The sequence below is a fragment of the Nycticebus coucang genome, chromosome 10 (assembly GCF_027406575.1).
Source record: "Nycticebus coucang isolate mNycCou1 chromosome 10, mNycCou1.pri, whole genome shotgun sequence".
Taxonomy (NCBI): Eukaryota; Metazoa; Chordata; class Mammalia; order Primates; family Lorisidae; genus Nycticebus; species Nycticebus coucang.
The window spans coordinates 26597004-26620533 of NC_069789.1; the positions used below are offsets into that span (position 1 = coordinate 26597004).

A 23530-nucleotide genomic window follows, 5' to 3' on the forward strand; every position below is an offset into this window, starting at 1 on the left:
ACAAGGCCCATAGGTGTATGAAGTCTACCGACTTAATCAGTAACTTATGTCGTTAACCTTGTATAAGCAAGTATGCTTGAGATGTACCAGCATTGGATTGCCTGTTGGATTTATTTTTTTTTTCCAACAGGAAAGCCTTTCTTTATGTAGCTTATGTGCAAATTCTATAGAATTCTGGTACTTCGTTGCCTGTACCTTACACTAAAGCTTTGCCGTGTTAAACTGCCTGAAAAGAGAAGATAGCATAAATGAAAGTGACTTATAAAAATCATAGACTACTGTAAAAATACAATTTTCTTCTTTTCCGGGGCATACAGTATTTTAACTATTTGCTAATAAGTTGTAAACTCTACCAGGGCAGGAACTGTGGCTGTCTGGTTTACACTGTTACCTCCAGGGCTGAGAAAGGTACCTCATTCAGAGTTAGAACTCTGTGAATATTTGGTCAATGAATAAATGTTTTCAAGAAGATACTGTCATCTTTGCAGACGAATACAAATATTTAACAATTATGTTACTGATTTCTTTTCTTGTCTTCTCTCTCTCTCTCTCTGGTTTTTTTTTTTTTTTTTTTTTGCAGTTTTTGGCCGGGGCTGGGCTTGAACCTGCCACCTCTGGTATATGGGGCCAGCACCCTACTCCTTTGAACCACAGGTGCTGCCTTTTTTTTTTTTTTTTTTTTGAGACACTGTCTTGCTTTGTTTCCTGGGCAGTGAGTGCGTCATCTGAGCTCACAGCAACCTCGAACTCCCACACTTAAACAGTCCTCCTGTCTCAGCCTCCCAAATAGCTGGAACTACAGGCATGTGCCACTGTGCCCAGCTAATTTTTTTATTTTTATTTTTTTAGTAAAGATGGCATTTCATTATGTTGTTCAGGTTGGTGTTGAACTCCTGGCCTCCAGTGAGTCTGCCGTCTCAGCCCCTCAAAGTGCTAAGATTACAGGCATAATTCACTACACTCTGTAACATCAATTTCTGGTATTTGAAAGCACGTTTCTGAAATGAGAACATTCTATATTTAACCTATAAATGGTTCCTTTCCAATGTCCTGTCATTTAATTAGCAATTTTTTTTTAATTTTTTTTGGCTGGGAAGGGGTTTGAACCCGCCACCTCCTGCATATGGGGCCGGTGCCTTACTCCTTTGAGCCACAGGTACCACCTTAATTAGAAATTTTTTTTTTTTTATGTGTAATATAGAAAGGACAAATGTCATTTTTTCACTGCTGGTTTTTGGAGGAATACTTCTAAGTTTTTACCAACATTGGTGCATTTGTTATTGTAGAGCAACTTATACATTGCCTGCTGCTTTGAAAATGACCCATTTTCTCCCCATTCTTTCAGTGGATCTTGTGTACTTTGTTTCAGCTTCTACCACAGCCGAGAATTAACCCAACTGGCTGCAGATATGTGATTCTAATGTGCTACTCTTTTTTTAAGGTTCAAACAATAATATGAAATATGTACTTTTATTTCTAATTTATATTTTGCTTTATAAAGGCAAGCATATCTACTCTTGTAAAGGTATATATATGATATTTAGTATCAGAGAACTAAGAGCCTTTCATTTTTGAGTGCCTACTATGACAAGTACTGTGTTGTACAAAATAGACGAATTACTTCTAATATTTATGCTATCCATTGGAGGGAGATAGTAACATTACCAGTAATACACCCATTTCCCATATGAGTAAACTGAGGCTCAAAGAGGTTACCACATCTCTGTAAGAGACACACAGCTGTTAGTCACAGATCACATTTTTTTTTTGTTCAGGTCTGTCTGATCCCCAAGTATAAGGTTTAAGTTTCAAGGCATTTTGGAGAAGACTGCAACTTTTGCATTATTATTTTGGTAAATTAAAATTTCTCTGTAACCACATTGAGATGTTTCAACTGGGGATTTGAATCAGAAGACCAACAATAAAATTTAGAAGTCTTACAAATACAAGGAATGAAATGCTAATATTTTAATCTGGAATTTACAAAAAGAATACCGTTGTTGTATTTGCCATTTAACTTATTATAGTCTTTAGATAACCCCAAATTACTTGAGATGTTGTTTGAGAGCCTGCATGTTTCACATGTGTTGTTAAGAAAGCCTAGGAACATGTCTCCTGGCAAGATTCCCCCCTTGTTGTGTCTGTGTGCACAGTCAACAACCCCAGGCATCCTGATGCTCAGGTGTGCACAGTGGTGGGGTGCGGAAAGAATACAAATGTAGCATTTACCTTACTATTTTTTTCCTGTGTACATTAATGCATTTATGGGGTACAATGTGCTGATTTCATATAGAATTAGGAATGCTTACATCACACTGGTTAATATATACCTCATCTAATTACTTAGTTATTGTGTTAAGACCTTTATACTCTATACTAATAGATCCAATATATACCTTTGTATTATGCACTATAGGTGTGATCACACCATTCACCCTCCCTCGATCTGACCTCCCCGTCCCCTCCTTCACCCCCTCTTCCCTCCTTCATCCTGAGCCATAGTTGTGATCTATTCTTTATATGAAAGTGTGAGTGATTGTAAATTGGTTTCATAATACTACTGAGTACATGGGATATTTTTTCTTCCCTTATTGAGATTCTTTACTAAGAAGGATATGTTCCGGCTCCATCCATGTAAACATAAAAGAGGTAATGTCTCCATCTTTTTTTTTTTGTAGAGACAGAGTCTCACTGTACTGCCCTTGGGTAGAGTGCCGTGGCCTCACATGGCTCACAGCAACCTCTAACTCTTGGGCTTACGCGATTCTCTTGCCTCAGCCTCCCAAGCAGCTGGGACTACAGGCGCCCGCCACAACGCCCGGCTATTTTTTTGTTGCAGTTTGGCCGGGGCTGGGTCCGAACCCGCCACCCTCGGCATATGGGGCTGGCACCCTACTCACTGAGCCACAGGCGCCGCCCGTTAAGGCTGCATAATATTTCATGGTAAACATATACCACTATTTATTAATCCATTCATGGGTTGATGGACACTTGGGCTTCTTCCATGATTTGGCTATTATGAACTGAGCTACAATGAACAATCTGGTGCAAATATCTTTGTTAAATAAAGTGATTTTTGGTCTTTTGGATATACACCTAGTAGAGGAATTGCAGGAGTGCAAGCTAATACGTCCCTTTTGGACAGAAATATGGAGAATACTCAGGGATCTAGAAGTAGACCTGCCGTTTGATCCTGCATTTACCTTACTATTAAGCATGAAATGTTCAAATGAATATGGCTACAGGTGTCTTTTCTGTCCGAGAAATGTTAGTTTTCCTAAATTGTTGGATATGTTCACTTAACTAAGCCAAGGAAAACTGAACACAATTTTAAAACTTGCTTGGCTTTACCTTCAGGACATTTTTGTTATGTAATACATTCTGACAGTTTTTAGGATAATTCCTCAGGTGTGCAGATTTTCAGTGGGGTGTTAGCACATCACCGTTGCCTTATCAAGGGATCCTGGATAAGGTTCTCGATTTCATTGTTACCCAGATGCAGTGACACACATTGACTGGCAGTGTCTATGCTTTATTGAATTTCAAGTAAAAATTTAGGGCTGATAAGTTTAGGCATTTCTGTCAACCTTTTCCTTTTTCTTTTTTATATCTTTTCAGCAGAACATTTAAGATAATACTAGAAAGTCCCAAACAAGTAAAAAGTGACTGTTGGCATAAACCATAGCTGCCAGGGCAACACCACGCTAAGTGTGAACCAAGTTCTTTGTATCTGGCAGATATAAAGCCAGATCTGGAGGGAAAGGCGGCTTCTTTTCTGGGTAGGGTCTGTCTTCTGCTCTTTACTTTTCAGTTCCCCTCTTGATCATCAGGTAGCTGTTTGTACTTATAGGACCATTTGCAGCTGATGCTTTTGCCCAAGTCAGTATGTGATATTTACTTTCCTGGGTGTTTCTGCCTATGTGGATTTATGTCTCTTTCTCTGAAAGTCCGCTGTTATGACTTCTATTTTTCACACTATATACTTCTGTACTTGTCTGCTCTATGCAGGCGTGATCTCAACGCTAAGACAAGGTCCTCGTTATCAGACTTTTGAAAACCTTTTTTTTCTTTTTAATTGTTGGGGATTCATTGAGGGTACAATAAGCCAGGTTACACTGATTGCAATTGTTAGGTAAAGTCCCTCTTGCAATCATGTCTTGCCCCCATAAAGTGTGACACACACCAACGCCCCACCCCCCTCCCTCCGTCCCTCTTTCTGCTTCCCCCCCCCATAACCTTAATTGTCATTAATTGTCCTCATATCAAAATTGAGTACATAGGATTCATGCTTCTGCATTCTTGTGATGCTTTACTAAGAATAATGTCTTCCACTTCCATCCAGGTTAATATGAAGGATGTAAAGTCTCCATTTTTTTTAATGGCTGAATAGTATTCCATGGTATACATATACCACAGCTTGTTAATCCATTCCTGGGTTGGTGGGCTTTTACGCTGTTTCCACATTTTGGCGATTGTAAATTTAGCTGCAATAAACAAGTGTCCTTATGATAAAAGGATTTTTTTCCTTCTGGGTAGATGCCCAGTAATGGGATTGCAGGATCAAATGGGAGGTCAAGCTTGAGTGCTTTGAGGTTTCTCCATACTTCCTTCCAGAAAGGTTGTACCAGTTTGCAGTCCCACCAGCAGCGTAAAAGTGTTCCCTTCTCTCCACATCCACGCCAGCATCTGCAGTTTTGAGATTTTGTGATGTGGGCCATTCTCACTGGGGTTAGATGATATCTCAGGGTTGTTTTGATTTGCAGTTCTCTAATATATAGAGATGATGAACATTTTTTCATGTGTTTGTTAGCCATTCGTCTGTCATCTTTAGAGAAGGTTCTATTCATGTCTCTTGCCCATTGATATATGGGATTGTTGGCTTTTTTCATGTGGATTAATTTGAGTTCTCTATAGATCCTAGTTATCAAGCTTTTGTCGGATTGAAAATATGCAAATATCCTTTCCCATTGTGTAGGTTGCCTCTTTGCTTTGGTTATTGTCTCCTTAGCTGTACAGAAGCCGAAAACCTTCTTGAAGGGACAGAGCACACACTTCTGAGTGAAAGGAGCAGTGGAATGTTTGAAGTGTATCAGATGACTTTTATAGGTATTAAAGGTGGGATCCAGAAGTAGGGGTGGTCAGTGTGAGCTGGGGTAGTTAGGGAGTGTTTCTGTTTCCAAGATCACTTGGGCTAGAGCTTGTTAAGAGATAGCAATTTGTCCGCATCAGGAATTGCACTTCCAGCTTCCCTTTCTTTCCCCCTGACCAATAGGAAACTGATCAGGCAATTAAAACGTAAGTAGAACTCTGCTAACATGTCATGATTAAAGGGCACTGCACATTCTTTCTTGTTTCTTTCCCTTTTCCTCCTTCATTTTGCCTGTCATGTGAAAGGGATGGGATAGAGCCTTAGCAGCAGTTTTTCCATAAGAGGAGAAGGCATTTAAAGACCCCTTAAAAATGTTTGCCTCTAACCTTTTTAGTCTCTGAATCAAAGTTGACTTGTCTGAACTTAAGTCACTATTTCCTCAGGTATTGTTTTACCTACAGCTTACAACAATTATTAACTGATTTTGAAACATATTTAATCTTTTTGGCATATTGTCAAGTGGGTGACCGTCAAGAATTGATTCATATTTCATGTGTGTTCATTGCTGTATTCTAACTAGATGCCCACTTCACTCCCTGCAGCAGCCTAACAGGAGCCAATCTCTGAACCAGGGGGTAAGATTGACATGGAAACCAATATCAATGAATGAAAATTTCCCCCCCTCCTCTAGTAAGATGTGTTTTTCATCTTACTTCCTAGTAAACTAAAAGATATTGGCATTCAGCTCTTCTCTTTAATTCCTCGAGAGTACAGATGATATCCTTTGTGAAAATCCCCCTCCCTTCCCCAGCTGTGGAAGCTCAGTTTGTGTTAATCACTATTTCAATTCTTTATCCACCTGCAAGTTTCCCTCGCCCTTGTATTGTTTGGTTTTTTGAAAACTAGAGACAAGCACACACTTAGGTGGGGAAGAAGAGGGAAATCTATTATAAGATAAAGGCTTATATGAAGCTGAAAAAAGTTTGTAAGTTGTGATTTGTCTTTAGCTTCAGAGCCCCTGAAAATTGATAAGGGTCTGATTGTGGGGAATAGGCAATGTCTGAGTGAATTCTTCACTGTGGGATGACCAGGGCTAGGGCAACACCAGGCTACATTGCGAACTCAGTGCTTTATACCTGGCAGAAATTTGGTCAGATGGAGGATGCGATTCTTTAGTTTTTATTTCTTAATTCACTGGACTCTTCTCTTAGGACATGGTCAGCATCTGCTCCCCCCCACCCCATCCCCCACCAACTCCTGTCATTTGGTCATTGGCTTTCTTGATTGGTCTACTTAACTTTTTCTCCTTTTTTTTCCTTCTTGTCTACTTTTGGGAAATTCCCTCACATTTCTTCCCCAAACCTTCTGTGAAGTTTTTTCTATTTCTGTTACCATGTTTTTGTGTTTGTAGAACTGTTTTATTCAATTAAGAGGGTGTTGCAATACCCCAGGAAATAGTCGGGACGGGATGTCGTGGTGGGAGTGGTGAAGTGAAGTCATATTCTGGGTGTGTTTGGAATCTAGAACCAGCAGGATTCATGATGTTTTGAATGTGGAAGGTGAGGCAAAGATCAGAGTTAAGGATGACTCATCAGAGCACTAGACAAGTAGAATGTCCATCATGGGAGATGGGGGAATATGAGCAGAGGGGCCCCACCTGTGATACCCGCAGGTAGGGATGCAGAGAAGGTGGTGCATTCTATAAATTCTGAGTTCGAAAGGAGGTTGAATGCTGGGGATGAGAGTGTGAGACTATCTCAAGACCACCAAGGCAGTTCATGTAGAAAGAGGTGAGAAGAGGTGCTAGGGCTGAGCCCTGGGAAGCTTCAAAAATCAGAGGCTGGAGAGAGGAGGAGTCACCAAGGGAGACTGAGGAACGGGGACCATTATGAGTAGACAGACACAAGAGGAAGAGAAAGTGGTATCCTGGAAGTTAAATTACATACATGTATCAGAGGGAAAGAATTTACCACTGTGTCAAATGCTGCCAAAGATTGAGAAATCTACTTTTGGATTTCATAAGATCTAGATGACTGGTAATTTAGACTCGGTCGTCTGAGCAGAGGCGTAGTGGGGAGGATTAGGAAGTGATGGGTGGGGATGAATGTGGGGGCAGCAAGTTTCAAGGACACTTTGTAGAAGATGAAACAGTTTTATGCCATTTTACATTTTTTTTGTTTGATTTTTTTCGATTGCTAACATTCCCTCTATAGCAGTTTTTTCACCCTTTTTTTTTAATCACATGGCACACTTGAACCTATAATTAAATTTCTGCAGCATACTTAAATTATGTTGATCAAAATAAAGAGAAAAAAAGAATATACTTACTGTGCTTTGAACTTCTTTCAAAAATAATTCAATTGATGATCTTTAAAAATTATTGTAGCACATCTAAGACCTTTTCGCAGAACTCCAATGGGCCACAGCACGACACTTGAAAATCACTGCTCTAGAGGTTTCCTGGAAGATTGAATCCTTATTGTCTGTTCTTGCTTAAAAAGGCAATGAGAAGCCATGAGTCCTTGGGTAGGGCTTTAGACTTGGGGAGTTCTGTAGTTTTTTCTGTGTGTTATTTGTTGGGTATTTACTAACCTCTTTATATTTTGGCCTTTCCTCTTGGAATGGTGAGATCCTTCAGAGACTTCTAATTTCTGACAGTGTTCTGGACCCCAAGTTGGGGAGGAGGGCTGGCTGGATATGATGGGCTTCAGTAATCAGCACGTACATGGTCCCTGTGTTTTCATCATAGTTCCTTGGCCTACAACTATGCTTTCAGGGCCGTGTTTTAATATTGCAAGAAAACCAACCTAATGGAGTTGGGCTTCTTACCCTCACTTGGACAGGTCCCTGCTGCCAGTTCCTCCTCCATCAGGGTTAGTTCCCAGTTTTCTTAGGGTCAGCTGTCCATTTGTCATTCTATTCTATTCTATTCTTTTGAGACAGAGTCTCTCCTTGTCACCCTCAGTAGGGTGCCATGGCATCACAGCTCACAGCAACATCAAACTCTCGGGCTCAAGCAATTCTCTTGCCTCAGCCTCCCAAGTAGCTGGGACTACAAGCACCTACCACAATGCCCGGCTACTTTTTAGAGATGAGGTCTCACTCTGGCTCAGACTGGCCTTGAACTTGTGAGCTCAGGCAGGTCTTGAACCTGTGAGCTCAGGCAAGCCACCCACCTCTGCCTCCCACAGTGCTAGAATTATAGGTGTGAGCCACCATGCCTTGACCTCATTTGTCATTTTAAAGGCTACTAAATTCTTACAGCTAGCTTCCATATTTTTTTTCCATATTTTGTTGCTGTCATCTCCTTTTCTTCATTTCCGTCCTGATGATAATCCTTTTAATAATTTGTTCTTTACTATAGTTTTAATGGAATTTCAGGACAGAACAAAATTAGGTACATGTACTTATCCTGACATCTTAACCACTCATAATTCCCACCAATATATACATGTAGAAGTCCAAATCAAATGAAGCTATCAAAATGGTAGGTGATGCTATTAAGATTTAGACCACAGTACTTCTTTCCAAAAAGGCTGTATTAATTTGCAATCCTCAAAGAGCTAAAAGTAGACTTTCCATTTGATTCTGCAATCCCATACCTAGGTATTTACCCAGAAGGAAAAAAATCATTTTACCATGAGGACATTTGCACTAGGATGTTTATTGCAGCTCCATTCATAATCAGCAAGATGTAGAAACAACCATCAACTCATGAATGGATAAACAAATTCTGGTATATGTATACCGTGGAACACTATTCAGTCATAAAGAAAGATGAAGACTTCACAACTAATGTATTTACCTAGATGGATTTGGAGAACATAGTCCTGGGTAAAGTATCACAAGAATGGAAAATCAAGCATCCAGTGTAATCAATACTAATGAGAAACTAATAAATGAACAACTCCAGTCCCATACAAGAAAAAAAAAAAAAAAAACACAATTAAATTCAAGTAGGAGAGGAAGTGGGGAGAAGATTTGGTAAGCTCTCACCTAACTAGTATAATGTAGGGATAATATGTCATACATCCTGGGTGAAGGGCTCAACTACAACTTGGACTTTAACAAACACAAGCAATATAACCTAAATCATTTGTACCCACATATTAATCTGAAATTAAAAAAAAACTTAGACCTTCAGTTATTCATTCACTTTCAGATACTCTGTTACTTTCATGATTTTTTTTCATCTGACAACTTCATTCTTTTTTTTTTTTTGACAACTTCATTCTTTGTGTCTCCCATTCACACAAGCTCTACCTTGTGCTAATATTAAAATGTAATTACTTGTGAGCTATGCTGTACTATACTATACTATATACTGTGAGCTTTTCCAGGTGGGGGAGTATATATATCTCCAGACCCCCCCAAATGTTTTATAAGGACACTTGCAAAACAGATACCGTCTGATAAATAGCGATTGCTTCCCCCCAAAAGGTAAAAGTTTCTTTCTCACCAAAATAATACAGTGAAATAGAAATTAACTGCTTTTAAAGTCTGAATGACAGGCTACCTGCAATTCCTTAAAGAGTGCTCTTAGAACACTGGGGTTCCCAGTAGCTAGGGTAAGTTGACAAACCTGGGACCATTTGATGAGAGGATGCTTCTGATCTCTGTTACTTGGGATGAGTTTTTGCACACATAGAGATCTTTTCTTCTCAGCAATTTGCAAAGCTAATTTCATTTTAGCTTTGCCTGTGGCTTCTGAATCCCAAAGGGGTAAAAGATCGTTTCTCTAAGCCCTTATTTTCTTTCTTCCTCTGTCAGTGAGAAGAGGACATGAACTGTAAATATGGGGTGACTTGTACTCATTTGGTGTATAGGCTTCTGCTGACTCTGCCCCTCTTTTCAGATACCTTAACCCCAATCAGTGTTGATGGTTTCCCTGTGGGCATTTGTTTAGTCTCTCATGTTACTATCAGGACAACTGACACTGTCTTTTTTCTTTTTGCTGAGAAAATTTCCAGCCTAGTTTGTGTAAAACCTCTCAGGCAAGATACTGACAGGAGAAATGGTAATAAAACGTTTGCTGTACGGGAATGAGAAGGGGTCCATAATAAAAACTCACAAGGAACATTTGGAGCGTTTGCATTGTGTGAGGCACTGCATTTTATTTTTATTATGTGATCTCCTGCCAGAATCCCTAGAGAGGTAGGTGCTCACATTAATAGGTCCATTTTGCAGATGAAGAAATTAAAGTGCTTATTCAAGCAAGGAATCGTGGAGCCAGCTGACTGCAGGGTTCACTGTGACCCATTGCTTTTTAGTGCCGTCAGATGAAAATGTGGTGCCTGTGGCTCAGTGAGTAGGGCGCCGGCCCCATATGCCGAGGGTGGCGGGTTCAAACCCAGCCCTGGCCAAACTGCAACAAAAAATAGCTGGGCATTGTGGCAGCGCCTGTAGTCCCAGCTGCTCGGGAGGCTGAGGCAGGAGAATCGCGTAAGCCCAAGAGTTAGAGGTTTCTGTGAGTCGTGTGACGTCATGGCACTCTACCCGAGGGCGGTACAGTGAGACTCTGTCTCTACAAAAAAAAAGAAAATGTGTCATAACACATTTATGATTATCTTTATATTTTTGTTTCTGAGCTATGAATTCCGCTAAAACGAAGTTATTTACGTGAAGATGAGCAGAGTAATCTTCAAGAATCATCAGTTTGTCTAGGAAAATTGAAGTTAGAGTTGACTTTCAGGAATTACTCATCTCAGCCTATTTCAGCCTTTCAGTGTTCAAGGAAGATGTTCTCAACTGTAGAGGGAAGAGTCTGTCCATGTTATCTCCTATGTCTCTGTACGTCTGAATAGTGCACCTCATATAACCTGTATCTGTAAAAATTAGGAAGCTGGACTGATTTAATAGGCTGTGCCCGTACTGGAAGCCAGTTTTCCAGAATAGCACATTTCTTCTTTCTACCTAAGCATGATGTTTCCCTGTGTCCTCTGTCAACTTAGAGCTTACTAGGAAAGTAAAAACATTCATATTAATCAAATGAATATAAGGTAGACAGCAACAGAGAACCACAAGTTGGGACTTGAATAAGTAAGGAATTATTTAGGGAACAGACATTTATTAACATGGTATGGCGGGCAGGCTCTCAGATGGCCTTAAAGAGCCTCGCCCCTAGTATTATTCATGGTCTCACGTAACCCCCTCCGCCTTGTATGGGTCTGGACTTCACGGTTCACGTGAATAGAATATAACAGAAGGGATGACACTTCCAAGATTAGGTTATAAAGAAAGGGAGATTTGGCTGAATGTGGTGCCTCACACCTGTAATTCTACCACTCTGGGAGCCAAGACAGGTGGATTGATTGAGTTCAGTAGTTCAAGACCAGCCTGAGCAAGAGTGAGACCCCCATCTCTACTAAAAATAGAAAAAACTAGCTGGGCATTGTGGCACCTGTGATCCCAGCTACTTGAGAGGCTGAGGCAAGAGAATTGCTTAAGCCCAAGAGTTTGAGGTTGCTGTGAGCCGTGATGATGCCGTGGCACTCTGCTCATGGCACAGAGTAAGACTCTGTCTCTAAAAAAAAAAAGGTTAGAATAAGAAGGATGTCCCTCATTTCTGGTGCTGAAGAGGCAGCCATGGAGGAAAACACATTAATTGCAAAGTATCCAGAGATGGACATCTGCTTGTGTACAATGTCATGTGTCAAATGTGAGAGCATTTCTTATATTGGGTCTATGATTTTTAGTTGCTTTGAATTGATTTTCATGTCTATTTTTAAGTAATGTATTTTTTTAATTTTTAATTATTATGGATATATAACAGTTGTCTGTGGGGCCCATGTGATGTTTTGTTACAAGCATACAACTTGAATTAATCCAATCAGGGTAATTGGGGTATCCATCACCTGGGGAATTTAATGTTTCTTTGTGTTAGGAATATTCCAATTCCATGCATTTAGTTATTTTGATGTATACCCTCATTTATTATTGATTATAATCAGTTGTGCTATTAAATCTTGTTTATTCTATCTAACTCCTTATATTTTTGGACCCATTAACCATCCCCACTTTTTCTCCCCTCCCTATTACCCTTCCCAGCCTCTGGTAACCATCATTCTACTCTCTGTCTCCATGAGATTAATTGTTTTCAATATTTGGCTCCCACTTACAAATAAGAACATGCAAAGTTTGTCTTTCTGGGCTTGGTTTATCTCACTTAACACACCTTCTCTTGTCTTCTCCTTGTGGTTTCAAATGGTGAGATGTCATTTTTGTGGCTACAATGATATTCCACAGTGTCTGTGTACCACAGTTTCCTTCTCCATTCATCTGCTGGTGGACACTTAGGTAGATTCCGGATCTTGGCTATTATGAGTACTGCTACAGTAAAGGCGAGTGTGTGTATGTCTTTTGATCTAACAACACTCCTCCTTTGGAGCAGTGGGGTTGCTGGGTTACACGGTAGTTTGATTTTCAGTTGTTTTGAGGAGCCTCCATACTTTGCTCCACAGTGATTGTGTATAATTTAATTTATAGCCCACCAACACTGTAGTAGGGTTTCCCTTTCTCTACATCCTCAGCAGCATTCATTATTGCCTATCTTTTGGAGAAAAATCATTTTAACTGCAGAAGATGATACCTCATTGCATTTTTGTCTTGTACTTCTCTGATGACCAATGATGTCGAGCATTTTTTCATATGCTCTTATTGGCCATTGGTGTGCTTTTCGAGAAATGTTTATTCGAGAAATGTTTATTCTGTTTCTTTGTCCCCCCCCCACTTTTTTTTGAAACAGAGTCTCACTCGGTCACCCTGGGTAGAGTGCCGTGCCATCATCCACATCTCACAGCAACCTCAAACTCTTAGGTTTGAGCAATCCCCTTGGCTCAGTCGTCTGAGTAACTGGGACTACAAGCATCCACCAACACACCTGGCTAGTTTTTCTATTTTTAGTAGAGATAGGGGCTCACTCTTGCTCAGGCTAGCCTCGAACTTCTGAGCTCAGGCAGTCCACCTGGCTCGGGCTCCCAGAGTGCTAGGATTATAGGTGTGAGTCACCATGCCCACCTTTGCCCATTTTTTAATCAGATTATTTTGCTGTTGAGTTGTTGGAGCCCCTTATATGTTTTAGTTATTCCTCCCTTATCAGGTGGGTAGTTTGCAAATATTTTCTCCCATTCTGTGGGTTGTCTCTTGCCTTTCTTAATTGTTTGTTATGCAGAAGCTTTTTAGCTTGATGTGATCTCATTTCTCCAATTTTACTTTGGTTGCTGGTGCTTTGTGGGTATTACTGAAGAATTCCTTGCCCAGACCAAGTTCCCAGTGCATTTCTCTAGAGTTTTCTTTGAGCAGTTTCCTGGTTTAATGTCCTATATGTAAGTCTTTATTTTTATTTGATTTTTACATATGGTGGGAGACAAGGGTCTAGTTTAATTCTTCTGTATATGGATATCCAGTTTTTCCAGCACCATTTATTGAGCAGACTGTCATTCTCCCACTGTATGTTCTTGGTAACTCTGTTGAAGGTAAATTCACTGTAGATGTGGGGATTTATTTCTAGGTTCTGTATTCTGTTCCATTGGTCATAGGTGTCTGTTTTTATGCCAAAGCCAAACTGTTTTCTGTTACTATGGCTTTGTAGTATAATTTGAGGTCCAGTAGTGAGGTTCCTCCTGGTTTGTTCTTTTTATGCAAGGACTTTTGAGCTTTGACTATTCTGCATCTTTTGATGTTCCACATAAATTGTAAGGTTAATTTTTCTATTTCAGTGAAGAATGTTGTTGGTATTTTGGGGATTGCATTGACCCTGTTGATTGCTTTGGGTAGTTTAGACATTTTAACAATGTTGATGACTCTAATCCATGAGCAGGAATCTCTTTCATTTTTTGTGTCCTCTTCAACTTCATTCATTGATGGTTTATAGTTTTCATACAGAGACATGTAATGCAATATCTTGAAATCAAAAGGCAACAGATTTTGTTTTTATTTAGACATTTTATTTTGAGACATTTTTAGTATCTTAGGTTAAGTTGAGTGATAAGGTTCCAAACGAGTGCATTTCATTCTTCACGAAGCATGGTTTAATAAAAACAACATTGAATTTCAGCATGCTCATTCCTGCAGAGCTCATGGGACGTGCTGTTATGGTCTTAACTTTTGTTTATTGAAGGCATGTGTTTAACCTGAACCTTTACTCTAGCACAACCTCAGCTCTGATTCTAGTTTATAACCTATGTGTTTACAGATAATACATTTTTTAAAATTAATTACACACATTTCAAGACTTCTTGAATTATCTCTTTCTTATATAATTGCTTATTTTCTCCACATGATGAACATATGCTACAGACAAAAGTTATTATCCCACTTGATAAAGTCTCAGAGAAGCTTAGTGTCTTGATCGTAGACACACAACTATTTGATGGGAAAGCCTGATCTTCTTTTTCTTCTAAATCTAGTCATCAGCATTTTATAGAATTGTAGATGTGAATATAAAATGGCTGTCCATTTTGGACTGGAGTTTATTATAAGCACAGGGCCATTCATAGGTTGTTTAAAGGGAGTGGTAAACATCTCCATTTGTTTGAATCCTGGACAGCTAGGGTACTTGACAAATGAGTGAGTGGTCTTTTAGTGTGCTAAAGGGGCCAGAGTTCCCTCTCAACACCTCCTTTATTCTTGCACCATCCCATATAAAAACATAGCAGATACTTCTTGGTTAAATTCAAGACACTTTTACTTGTTATTATTGCCTTTGGGCCCCACGAAAACTCAAAACCAAACCTTTACCAATATTTCCCATTACTTCCTGCCTCCCCCCGTAACAGAACTGAAACTTGTTAAGTGACTTACTTGAAGTCAATGCAGCAGCAAATGAAAATTTAAATTTAAAATCAGTTTACTTTGATACTGTGTTCTACATCTATTGAGAGGATCATATGGTCTTTGTTTTCACCTCTGTTTATGAGGTGAATTGCATTTATTGATTTGCTCATACTAAATAAGTCTTGCATCCCTGCAATAAAGCCTTTGCTTTATTCTCTTTGCTAAGATTTTACTGAGAATTTTTGCATCAATATTTATTAGCGAGACTGTAGTTCTACTTTTTAGTTGGCTGCTTTCTTGGTTTTGGTATCAGGGTGATGTTTGCTTCATAGAACATGTTGGGAAAGGTTCCTCCTTCTCAATGTTTTGGAATAGGTTCTGCAATATAGGTACAAGCTCATCTTTGAAGGTTTGATAGAATTCTGGTGTGAAGCCGTTTGGTCCTGATTCTGTGTTCTGCGTTCTTTCCACATCAATAAGATGCATGCCATAAAAATAATATTACCTTTAAAGCAACTATAACCATGATATAATTTTAATTAATTTGTAGGTGATTTCCTCCCAAAGAAGGCTAAATTTTGGACCTGAAACAGGGAGATTTCTGAAGAATGTTATTCTAGAAATTTTGACACCATTCAACATATTAAAAACTCCTTAGCATATGATCATAACTAGAAATCGGAGCGGTGTAGTCTCATGACCAGTTGTCTGCAGACTTTCAGGACGGGGCAATTTAGTACCTTCCCACCCAAGTAGCTCCAGTCGCAAATTATTATTAATCGAGTAACTGTTAATCCTTCCAATAAACCAGCATAGTCTATGATATACAAGAAATGTTTTACATTCATTAAATTCATGAGGGAATGCATTATTTTCTTGATTTTAGAACTTTATTAATTGAAAACATACCACCTACCTAATCATGGATGATACTACTAAAAAATCAGTAATATATGAATTTTAATCTATGTCCTGATGTCTGAAATATTAATATGTATCCTTTATTTTTTAAATTGAGGACTTGTAGTACCTTGATAACCTGAAACTTTCTCAGATCACATATCTTATCTTTATTTCTTGTCTAAGACTCCTACTACCAAATCCATTCCTTTGTAAGCATCTAATCTCATTTCTTTTCAGGAACATAAGCAATGTTGTTATTGCTCAAAACTGCTAATTCTCATTTGAATCGTGTTCACATTTCTCACACTATCTAAAGGAAAATGGTGTGGAGAAATAGTAATAGTGTTGCTTGCTTTCTGGTGAGATTTTCTATAGATGATTTAAAATGAGGTTTCATGGGTCAGGGCCTTTTAAGACCTTAGTTAGGAGCATATGGCATTTGTATTCTTAGGTACAGGATGTTACATGAAATAAAAAGATGAGAAACCTCAGGCCAGTTGCAAGTAGAGTTTTCTGTGGGAAAATTTTTCAGGAATAAAATAATGGATAGCTTAATCCCAGCACTTTGAAAGTTTAAGGCAAGAGGATTGCTTGAGGCCAGGAGTTAAGACCAGCCTGGGTCACGTAGTGAGACGCCCATCTCTGCAAAAATTAAAAAGAAAGAAAATTAGCCACGCATAGTAGTGTGCACTTGTAGTTCCAGCTAATTGGCAGGCTGGCAAGGAGGATCACTTGACCCTGGGAGTTCACATTTATAGTGAGCTATAGTTATTCCACTGAACTCCAGGTGATAATGAAAACCTGGCTTAAAAAAATCAAAAAAAAAAAAAAAAAAAAAAAAAAGAAGGTAAAGTCAAAGAACAATTGTATGCCCCAGTATAAATGATTTTATTGTGCTTTTTGCCTTGTCCTGAGGATGAAATCTTACACTAAGTCGACTACTAGCATTTCCTTTAGTTTTTCCATCAATGTCACCGTATCACCAAGGAAATGCAGACAATTATTGGATTGTTTGCTAGTTTATAAATTCCAAAGCCAGAAACCACTGGGTTTTCTTTTAAGGATTAGACTGTGCAAATCTAAGGGGGAGGGAGGCAATTCTGTATATGAATTTATTGTCTTCATTTGGGTTTTATGTATTTTGTTACATAGTACATTACTGAAAATTATGAGTTAATTCCTTTTAATGAATATTTGAAATATAGTCAAAAGTAGCTGGACTATGTTTTTACTTCTCTCTCTGTTTGCTGTATATGGTCTAAGGAGTAAGAAGATTAGTCTAAGAAATTTAAACTCCTAGATTGCATTTAATAATTAATTTTTTGGAAATTGAGCTAACGGATTATTATTAGGGTAGAAGTATCATATTCTACTTGGTACGATTTTTGTTGGTGAATCTGGGCTGTGTTCCCAGCTCCAAATAGAAATGCTGATTACTTTGGTTAGATTTCTCCTCCATCCTCTGCTTTTATTTCCCATTTGTCTTTTTTAATTCTTCCCTGAGCTTTTGCTAGAGTCAACTAGAAAAGGTCTCATGTACTTTTAGCTTTGAGGTAGAGACATTGTAAAATGCCTGAGTTATCAAAATAAATATATACAATTTGTGTTTATCCACTTTGTGATATTTTCCTAGAAATCTTTGACTCTATGAGAGCTTCTCTGGCTACTTGACACAAATCTAATCAGGGAAAATTCACCTTGTGTCTAGCTAGTATAACACAGAATGGTTTTGATTCATCCATGGCACACTTACTTCAAAATTCACTGTAACATTTCCCAGGCAAACAAATGCATCAAGAACATATTCCTGAAGTTCGATTATATGTTCTGCTGCTTCTTTGTATAACCATGGGTCGTTTCTGTTTCAAGGATATTTTCCGGTTCATGTGCTCATGTCAATACCAATATCAATGAATTATCCTTTGATTATAACACTTTGAGAAATTACAACAGAAAATACATATATCATTTCTGTACTAGGTCTATCAGTTTAATGATTAGGTTTAACTTTTTTCAAATGTTTCAAATAAATTGGCAGATATGAGCATTGATTGGTATAAAAGTAGGATATGGCAATGACAGAAGCTATTTGCTTATTTGTCTGGTATTAGGTCAGTTTGTCAAACTCACTTGGGCTGTGAAAGACAGACCCACGGTTTCTGTGTGGGCCGTATTTGTGGGATTTAGTATTTGTGGTGCAAGTTAAAGCTTTAACACTTGACATCTGGCCCATTGAAATTCCTGGCACAACCGTTGTAGTGGGGCAGGTGGAAACTTGGAAGTTGAATCCTCTACCCACTCTACCTGCTGGGTCATGAACACTATTGCCTGAGATAACTAAACATCTTTTTATGACTGGCTTATAGAAATTTATATTCTTTCTTTTGTCTTTTTTTTTTCTCACAGCTGTTGTAAACTTGGACAATTCAGTGGTTGACCTGGAGACCCTTCAAGCTCTCTATGAGAATGTGAGTAGTAGAAGGAATTTTATGTGAGTATATAATATATACACAGTACACATCTGTGTACACATGTAGGCCTGTTGCTTTAATATCCTCTAAGAAAATCTGATCTAGGTGCAGTGAATTTAAGTAGGTGTTTGTTACCATACTTTTTAGAAACGTATGAAACGACTGTGTGCTCTGATGGTTTTAAGGATCGTGATTCAAATCATGTTGTATGTGAGGTCACTCATGTTTTCTTTTTTGAAATAATAGTCAATATTTTTGTGGGGGCTAATTTGAGCCAAGCATGCACTCTCTATGCAACACACACACACGTGCACACCAATCTTTTTTCTTTTTAATTTCATATTGATATGAGGGTACAGATGTTTAGGTTACATAGTTTTTACTTCTAAGGTAAAGTTCAAGTTGTAGTTGAGCCCTTCACCCAGGAGGTGTGCTGAGCACCCTCACACTGTGCAATTAGGTGAGATCCCGCCCACCAGGGGGCGTGCTGAACTCCCTCACATTGTGCACATTAGGTAAGATCCTGCCCACCAGGAGGCGTGCTGACCACCCTCATGCTGTGCACACTAGGTGAGATCCCGCCCACCAAGGGGCGTGCTGAGCACCCTCACACTGTGCAATTAGGTGAGATCCCGCCCACCAGGGGGCGTGCTGAACTCCCTCACATTGTGCACATTAGGTAAGATCCTGCCCACCAGGAGGCGTGCTGACCACCCTCATGCTGTGCACACTAGGTGAGATCCCGCCCACCAAGGGGCGTGCTGAGCACCCTCACACTGTGCACACTAGGTGAGATCCCGCCCACCAAGGGGCGTGCTGAACACCCTCACACTGTGCACACTAGGTGAGATCCCGCCCACCAAGGGGTGTGCTGAACACCCTCACACTGTGCACACTAGGTGAGATCCCGCGAATCACCTTCCCCCCCCCCCTTTCCTCTCTCTTTCCGTTTCTCTCCCCCTTCACTAGACTATACTTGTGTTTTTCTTTTGGTGGGCATGGAGTTGTTGATGTATTGGTTTCATATTAGTATTGTGTACATTGGATACTTCTTTTTCTATTCTTGAGATATTTTACCAAGAAGAATGTGTTTTGACTCCATGCAGGTAAACATAAAAGATACAAAGTCTCCATCTTTTCTATGGCTCAATAGTACTCCATGTTATAGTTATACACATGCCGCATTTATTAGTCTGTCCATGGGTCGACAGGCACATGGATTGCTTCCACATACTGTCATTTGTGAATTAAGCTGCAATAAACATTCTAATGCAAATGTCCTTGTGGTAAAATGATTTTAGTTCTTCCGGGTATAGATACCTAGTAATGAGATTGCAGAGTCAATGAAAAGGTTGACTTTTAATTCTTTGAGAATCCTCCATACGTCTTTCCATAGAAGTTATATTAGTTTGCAATCCCACCAGCAAGGCAAAGTGTTCCCTTCTCACCACATCCACTCCACCACCTGCAGATTGGGATTTTGTGATGTGGGCCATTCTCACTGGGGTTAGGTGATATCTCAGAGCGGGTTCGATTTGCATTTTTCTGATGATTGGGGACAGTGAGCATTTTTTCATGGTTTCTTGGCCATTCATCTGTCATCTTCAGAGAAGTTTCTGTTCAGGTCTTTTGCCCACTTATAAATGGGGTTGTTTGATTAATTTGAGTTCTTTGTAGATTCTAGTTATCAGCTCTTTGCCAGATTTATAGCATTCTGAAGGCTGCCTGTTTATTTTAGTTGTAGCATCCTTAGCTGTGCAGAAGCTTTTTAGCTTGATCATGTCCCATTTATTTATTTTCGGTGTTGCTGCAATTTCCAAGGGGGTCTTCTTCATAAAATATTTAAATTTTAAAATACTAATTGACAAAAATAGGCTATATTCAAGATATACAACCTTACATTCTGATCTGATGTACATATACACTGTGTTATGATTGTCACAATAAAAACACATCCATGATCTCCCATACTATACATTGGATTCTCAGAAGTTATTTATCTTATAACAGAGAGTTTGTACCTTTCGATCAATATTTTTTTTATCCCTGCCTCAAGCCCTAGTGTATTATTATACACTCTGTTTCTGTGAGTTCAATTTTTTAGATTCTGCATTTGTCTTTCTATATCTCATTTATTTCACTTAGCATAATGTTTTCTAGGCTCACCTATGATGTTGCAAATGGCAAGATTTCCTTCTTTTTGTGGCTGAATAATATTCCACTGTGATTATGTACCACATTTTTTTTATCCATTTATTTGTTGATGACACTTACTTGATACTCTGAGAGCCAACTGAACATGTTAATTTCCTCCTGGCTGACGTAATTTCAGAGACTGTTGCTCCAATATCCCCTTGAAATGCTAAGAAGCTCTTTCCATTCCCAGATTACCTGGCCTCTTGTGATTGTCCCCTGGACTAATGAAAAGATTAAGATTCCTCTTCTGAATTGATACTAAATAATATGTACTTTGATGAGCCCAGGGTGGACCTGAGACTGAAGAACCAGTTATAGTTTACTTTTTAGTGCACAAAGCAGAACAGATTTGTCCATGCTTTTCGGTTGCTAATAACCTGCATATTTATGCATGATGTAGGGAAGTCAGGCAGTGGGCTATATGAATGAACATCATAGGGTATCTTGGCTGGAAGTCTTCCCGCTTTCTCCAGACTTTCACCAACTCTACAGCTATGTAATAACTAGATTAAAACAGGCCACAGTTTCACTTCCACATGACATGAATGTGCATTCCTGTGTCCTGTCTCTCCTTCATTGCCCCAAATCACACATTGGCTGCCAGAAGTTGTAGTTGCAACTACATAAAACTAATGTGGTTAATATTACCCAAGGGGATTGGGATGCTAGCTACCTGTTTTCATTCATAGTGGATAAGATAAAGGAAATCCTACAACCCAATATAACTATAAATGTTGTATCTTCTGTATGCTACTGAATATTCATTAAATAATGAACAAGTGAATGGATTGAGTCCTTTAATATGGGAGCTTAGCACAGTAGAACATTTAGGAAATTTATGACTCCAACTCCTTTCCTCTGCTTGGTCCCAAATTCCTAACTCACAAATACATAAACATTAGCCATGTGGTACATATTCACCATTTTTCCTTCATTTTCCACTACTACCTTCTCTTAATCTAAAAGTTTCTTGAAGTTTATTTTTTATTATTTTTATATAGATGAGATCTTACTATGTTGCCCAGGCTGGAGTGCAGTGGTTATTTACAGGCATAATTGTAGCACACTATATAGCTTAGAAGGCCCCGGGCTCAAAGTGATCCTCTGACCTCAGCCTCCCAAGTAGCTGGGACTACAGGAGTGTGCCTCTGTGCCCACCTTAAAATTTATTTCAACTGATGTGTAAATGATCATTCTATCCTTCTGACACCTATTATTTATATGAGTTTTCTTTCTCCATCTGTGTACTTTCAACTGTGTTGAATTTGCTTTTCTTATAGACAGCCTATATTTGAGGCTACCTTATGTATTCACCATGAAAATCTTTTCTTAGAACATTTAGATCTTCAACATTTAAATTGTAAACATTCAGTACAATTATTGTTATGATTAGATTTAGGTCTATTATTTTTTTGTCCCTGAGATTTTTAGTTCCTCCAATTAACCTTTCTGTCTTATTTTGGGTTATTTATATCTTTAGCTGTGTTTTACACATTATTTCTGTTGGCTTTTTATCGATGCCTCTTTGTGTTACATAGCTTTAGTTGTTCCTCTAGGAATTAGCATGTATATCCCTTACTCCATCATGCTTTATTTACATAGAGTTAATGTAAAATGTAGAAAGAATTAGCTTGGGGCTTTCTGGTGCTTCTCCTTTTATATTTAATGATTGAGTTGTCATATGAGCAACATCTATATATTTAAAATTTCACAAGGCATCACTATAATTTTATTTAAAATAGTTGAATATGTTTTAAAAACATCCATGTAGTCTTATATATTTACTCACATTTTCCCCATTTCTGCAAATCTTCCTTTATTTTTTAAGATCAGTTTCCCTTAGGTATAATTTCCCTTCAGCATAAGGAACTATCCTTAATAATTTTTGGATGCAACTCTTTTCAGTGAGAATTTTCTTAGTTTTCTTTTATGTTAGGATTTTTTTATTTCACCCTTAGTCTTGAAGTACATTTTTATTGGATATAGAAGTCTGGGTTGACAATTCTTTTTTTCTTTCAGCATAGTAAAAATATTCCATCTGGCCTCCATTGTTTTGGCTGGTATGTCTGCCATCAGCCCTTTTTAGGATTTCCTTTTTATCTGATTGAAATCAGTTTCATTACAATATCTTAAGGAATGGTTTTCTTTATCTTTATTGTGATTAGGTTTCATAGATTTTCTGACTTTGTATAATTATATTTTTCACTATATTGGGAAGTTTTTAATCTTTTGTTCTTCAATTATCAGATATTCTTTTCTACTATCCCAGTGCTCTCCTTCTGGCCTTCCAATGACATTCATGTTAAACATTGGATATTTTTCCACAGGTCCTTAAGATTGTGTGTACTAGATTTTTTAGTAGTTTTTCTTTCTACTCATCATATTAGGTGCTTTCATTGACCCTTGTGTCATCTATTCTTTTATTCAACCCATCTAGTGAAAATATTTCTAATATTATAGTTTTCCATTCTAGAGTTTTCATTTTATTATTTTAATAGTTCTATTTTTTGAGGTCCTTATATTTTTAACATTGATAAGTTTTCATGCAAATTGAATCGTTTATGTTCAGTTTTAAGAAAATGCACACACATTTAAAAGGTAATTCAGAAGTTAGAAAAATAAATTTGCAATGCATGGACCCCCAGTATATGAGGGCCCAGAATATTTAAAAATGATTACATTCATTAAGAGATAAATCCAAGGAAATATAACCACAAGACATAAACAACTCAAAGGAAAGTAAACTTTTATCCAATAAATATAAGAAAAAGTGTATATTCTCAATAATAAAAAAGAAAATTCAATTAATTCACCAATGGGATACTTCTTTTCTAATCAAATGTTTATGAGCATTTTAAAAATAGTAGTTTTGGGGTGGCACCTGTGGCTCAAGGAGTAGGGCGCTGGCCCCATATACCGCAGGTTCAAACCCAGCCCCGGCCAAAAAAACTGCAAAAAAAAAAAAAAAAAAAAGTAGTAGTTTTCACACACTATGTTAATATAAGTTGGTATAATTTCAATGGAAAGCAATTTGGCAGTGTTTAATATAATCAGGGATGAAGATAACATGCAATCCAGAAGTTCTATCCCTAATCAT

General features: G+C 38.3%; 1 protein-coding gene across 1 annotated transcript in view; it reads left to right on the forward strand.

The window, feature by feature from the left end:
* Nucleotides 1-23530, forward strand: part of LOC128596366 (formin-2-like) — a 275022-nt gene that overhangs the window by 192571 nt on the left and 58921 nt on the right. Inside the window, exon 8 of the mRNA XM_053606029.1 lies at nucleotides 18173-18234. Coding sequence (XP_053462004.1) covers nucleotides 18173-18234 — 62 coding nt within the window. The remainder of the gene's footprint in view (nucleotides 1-18172; nucleotides 18235-23530) is intronic.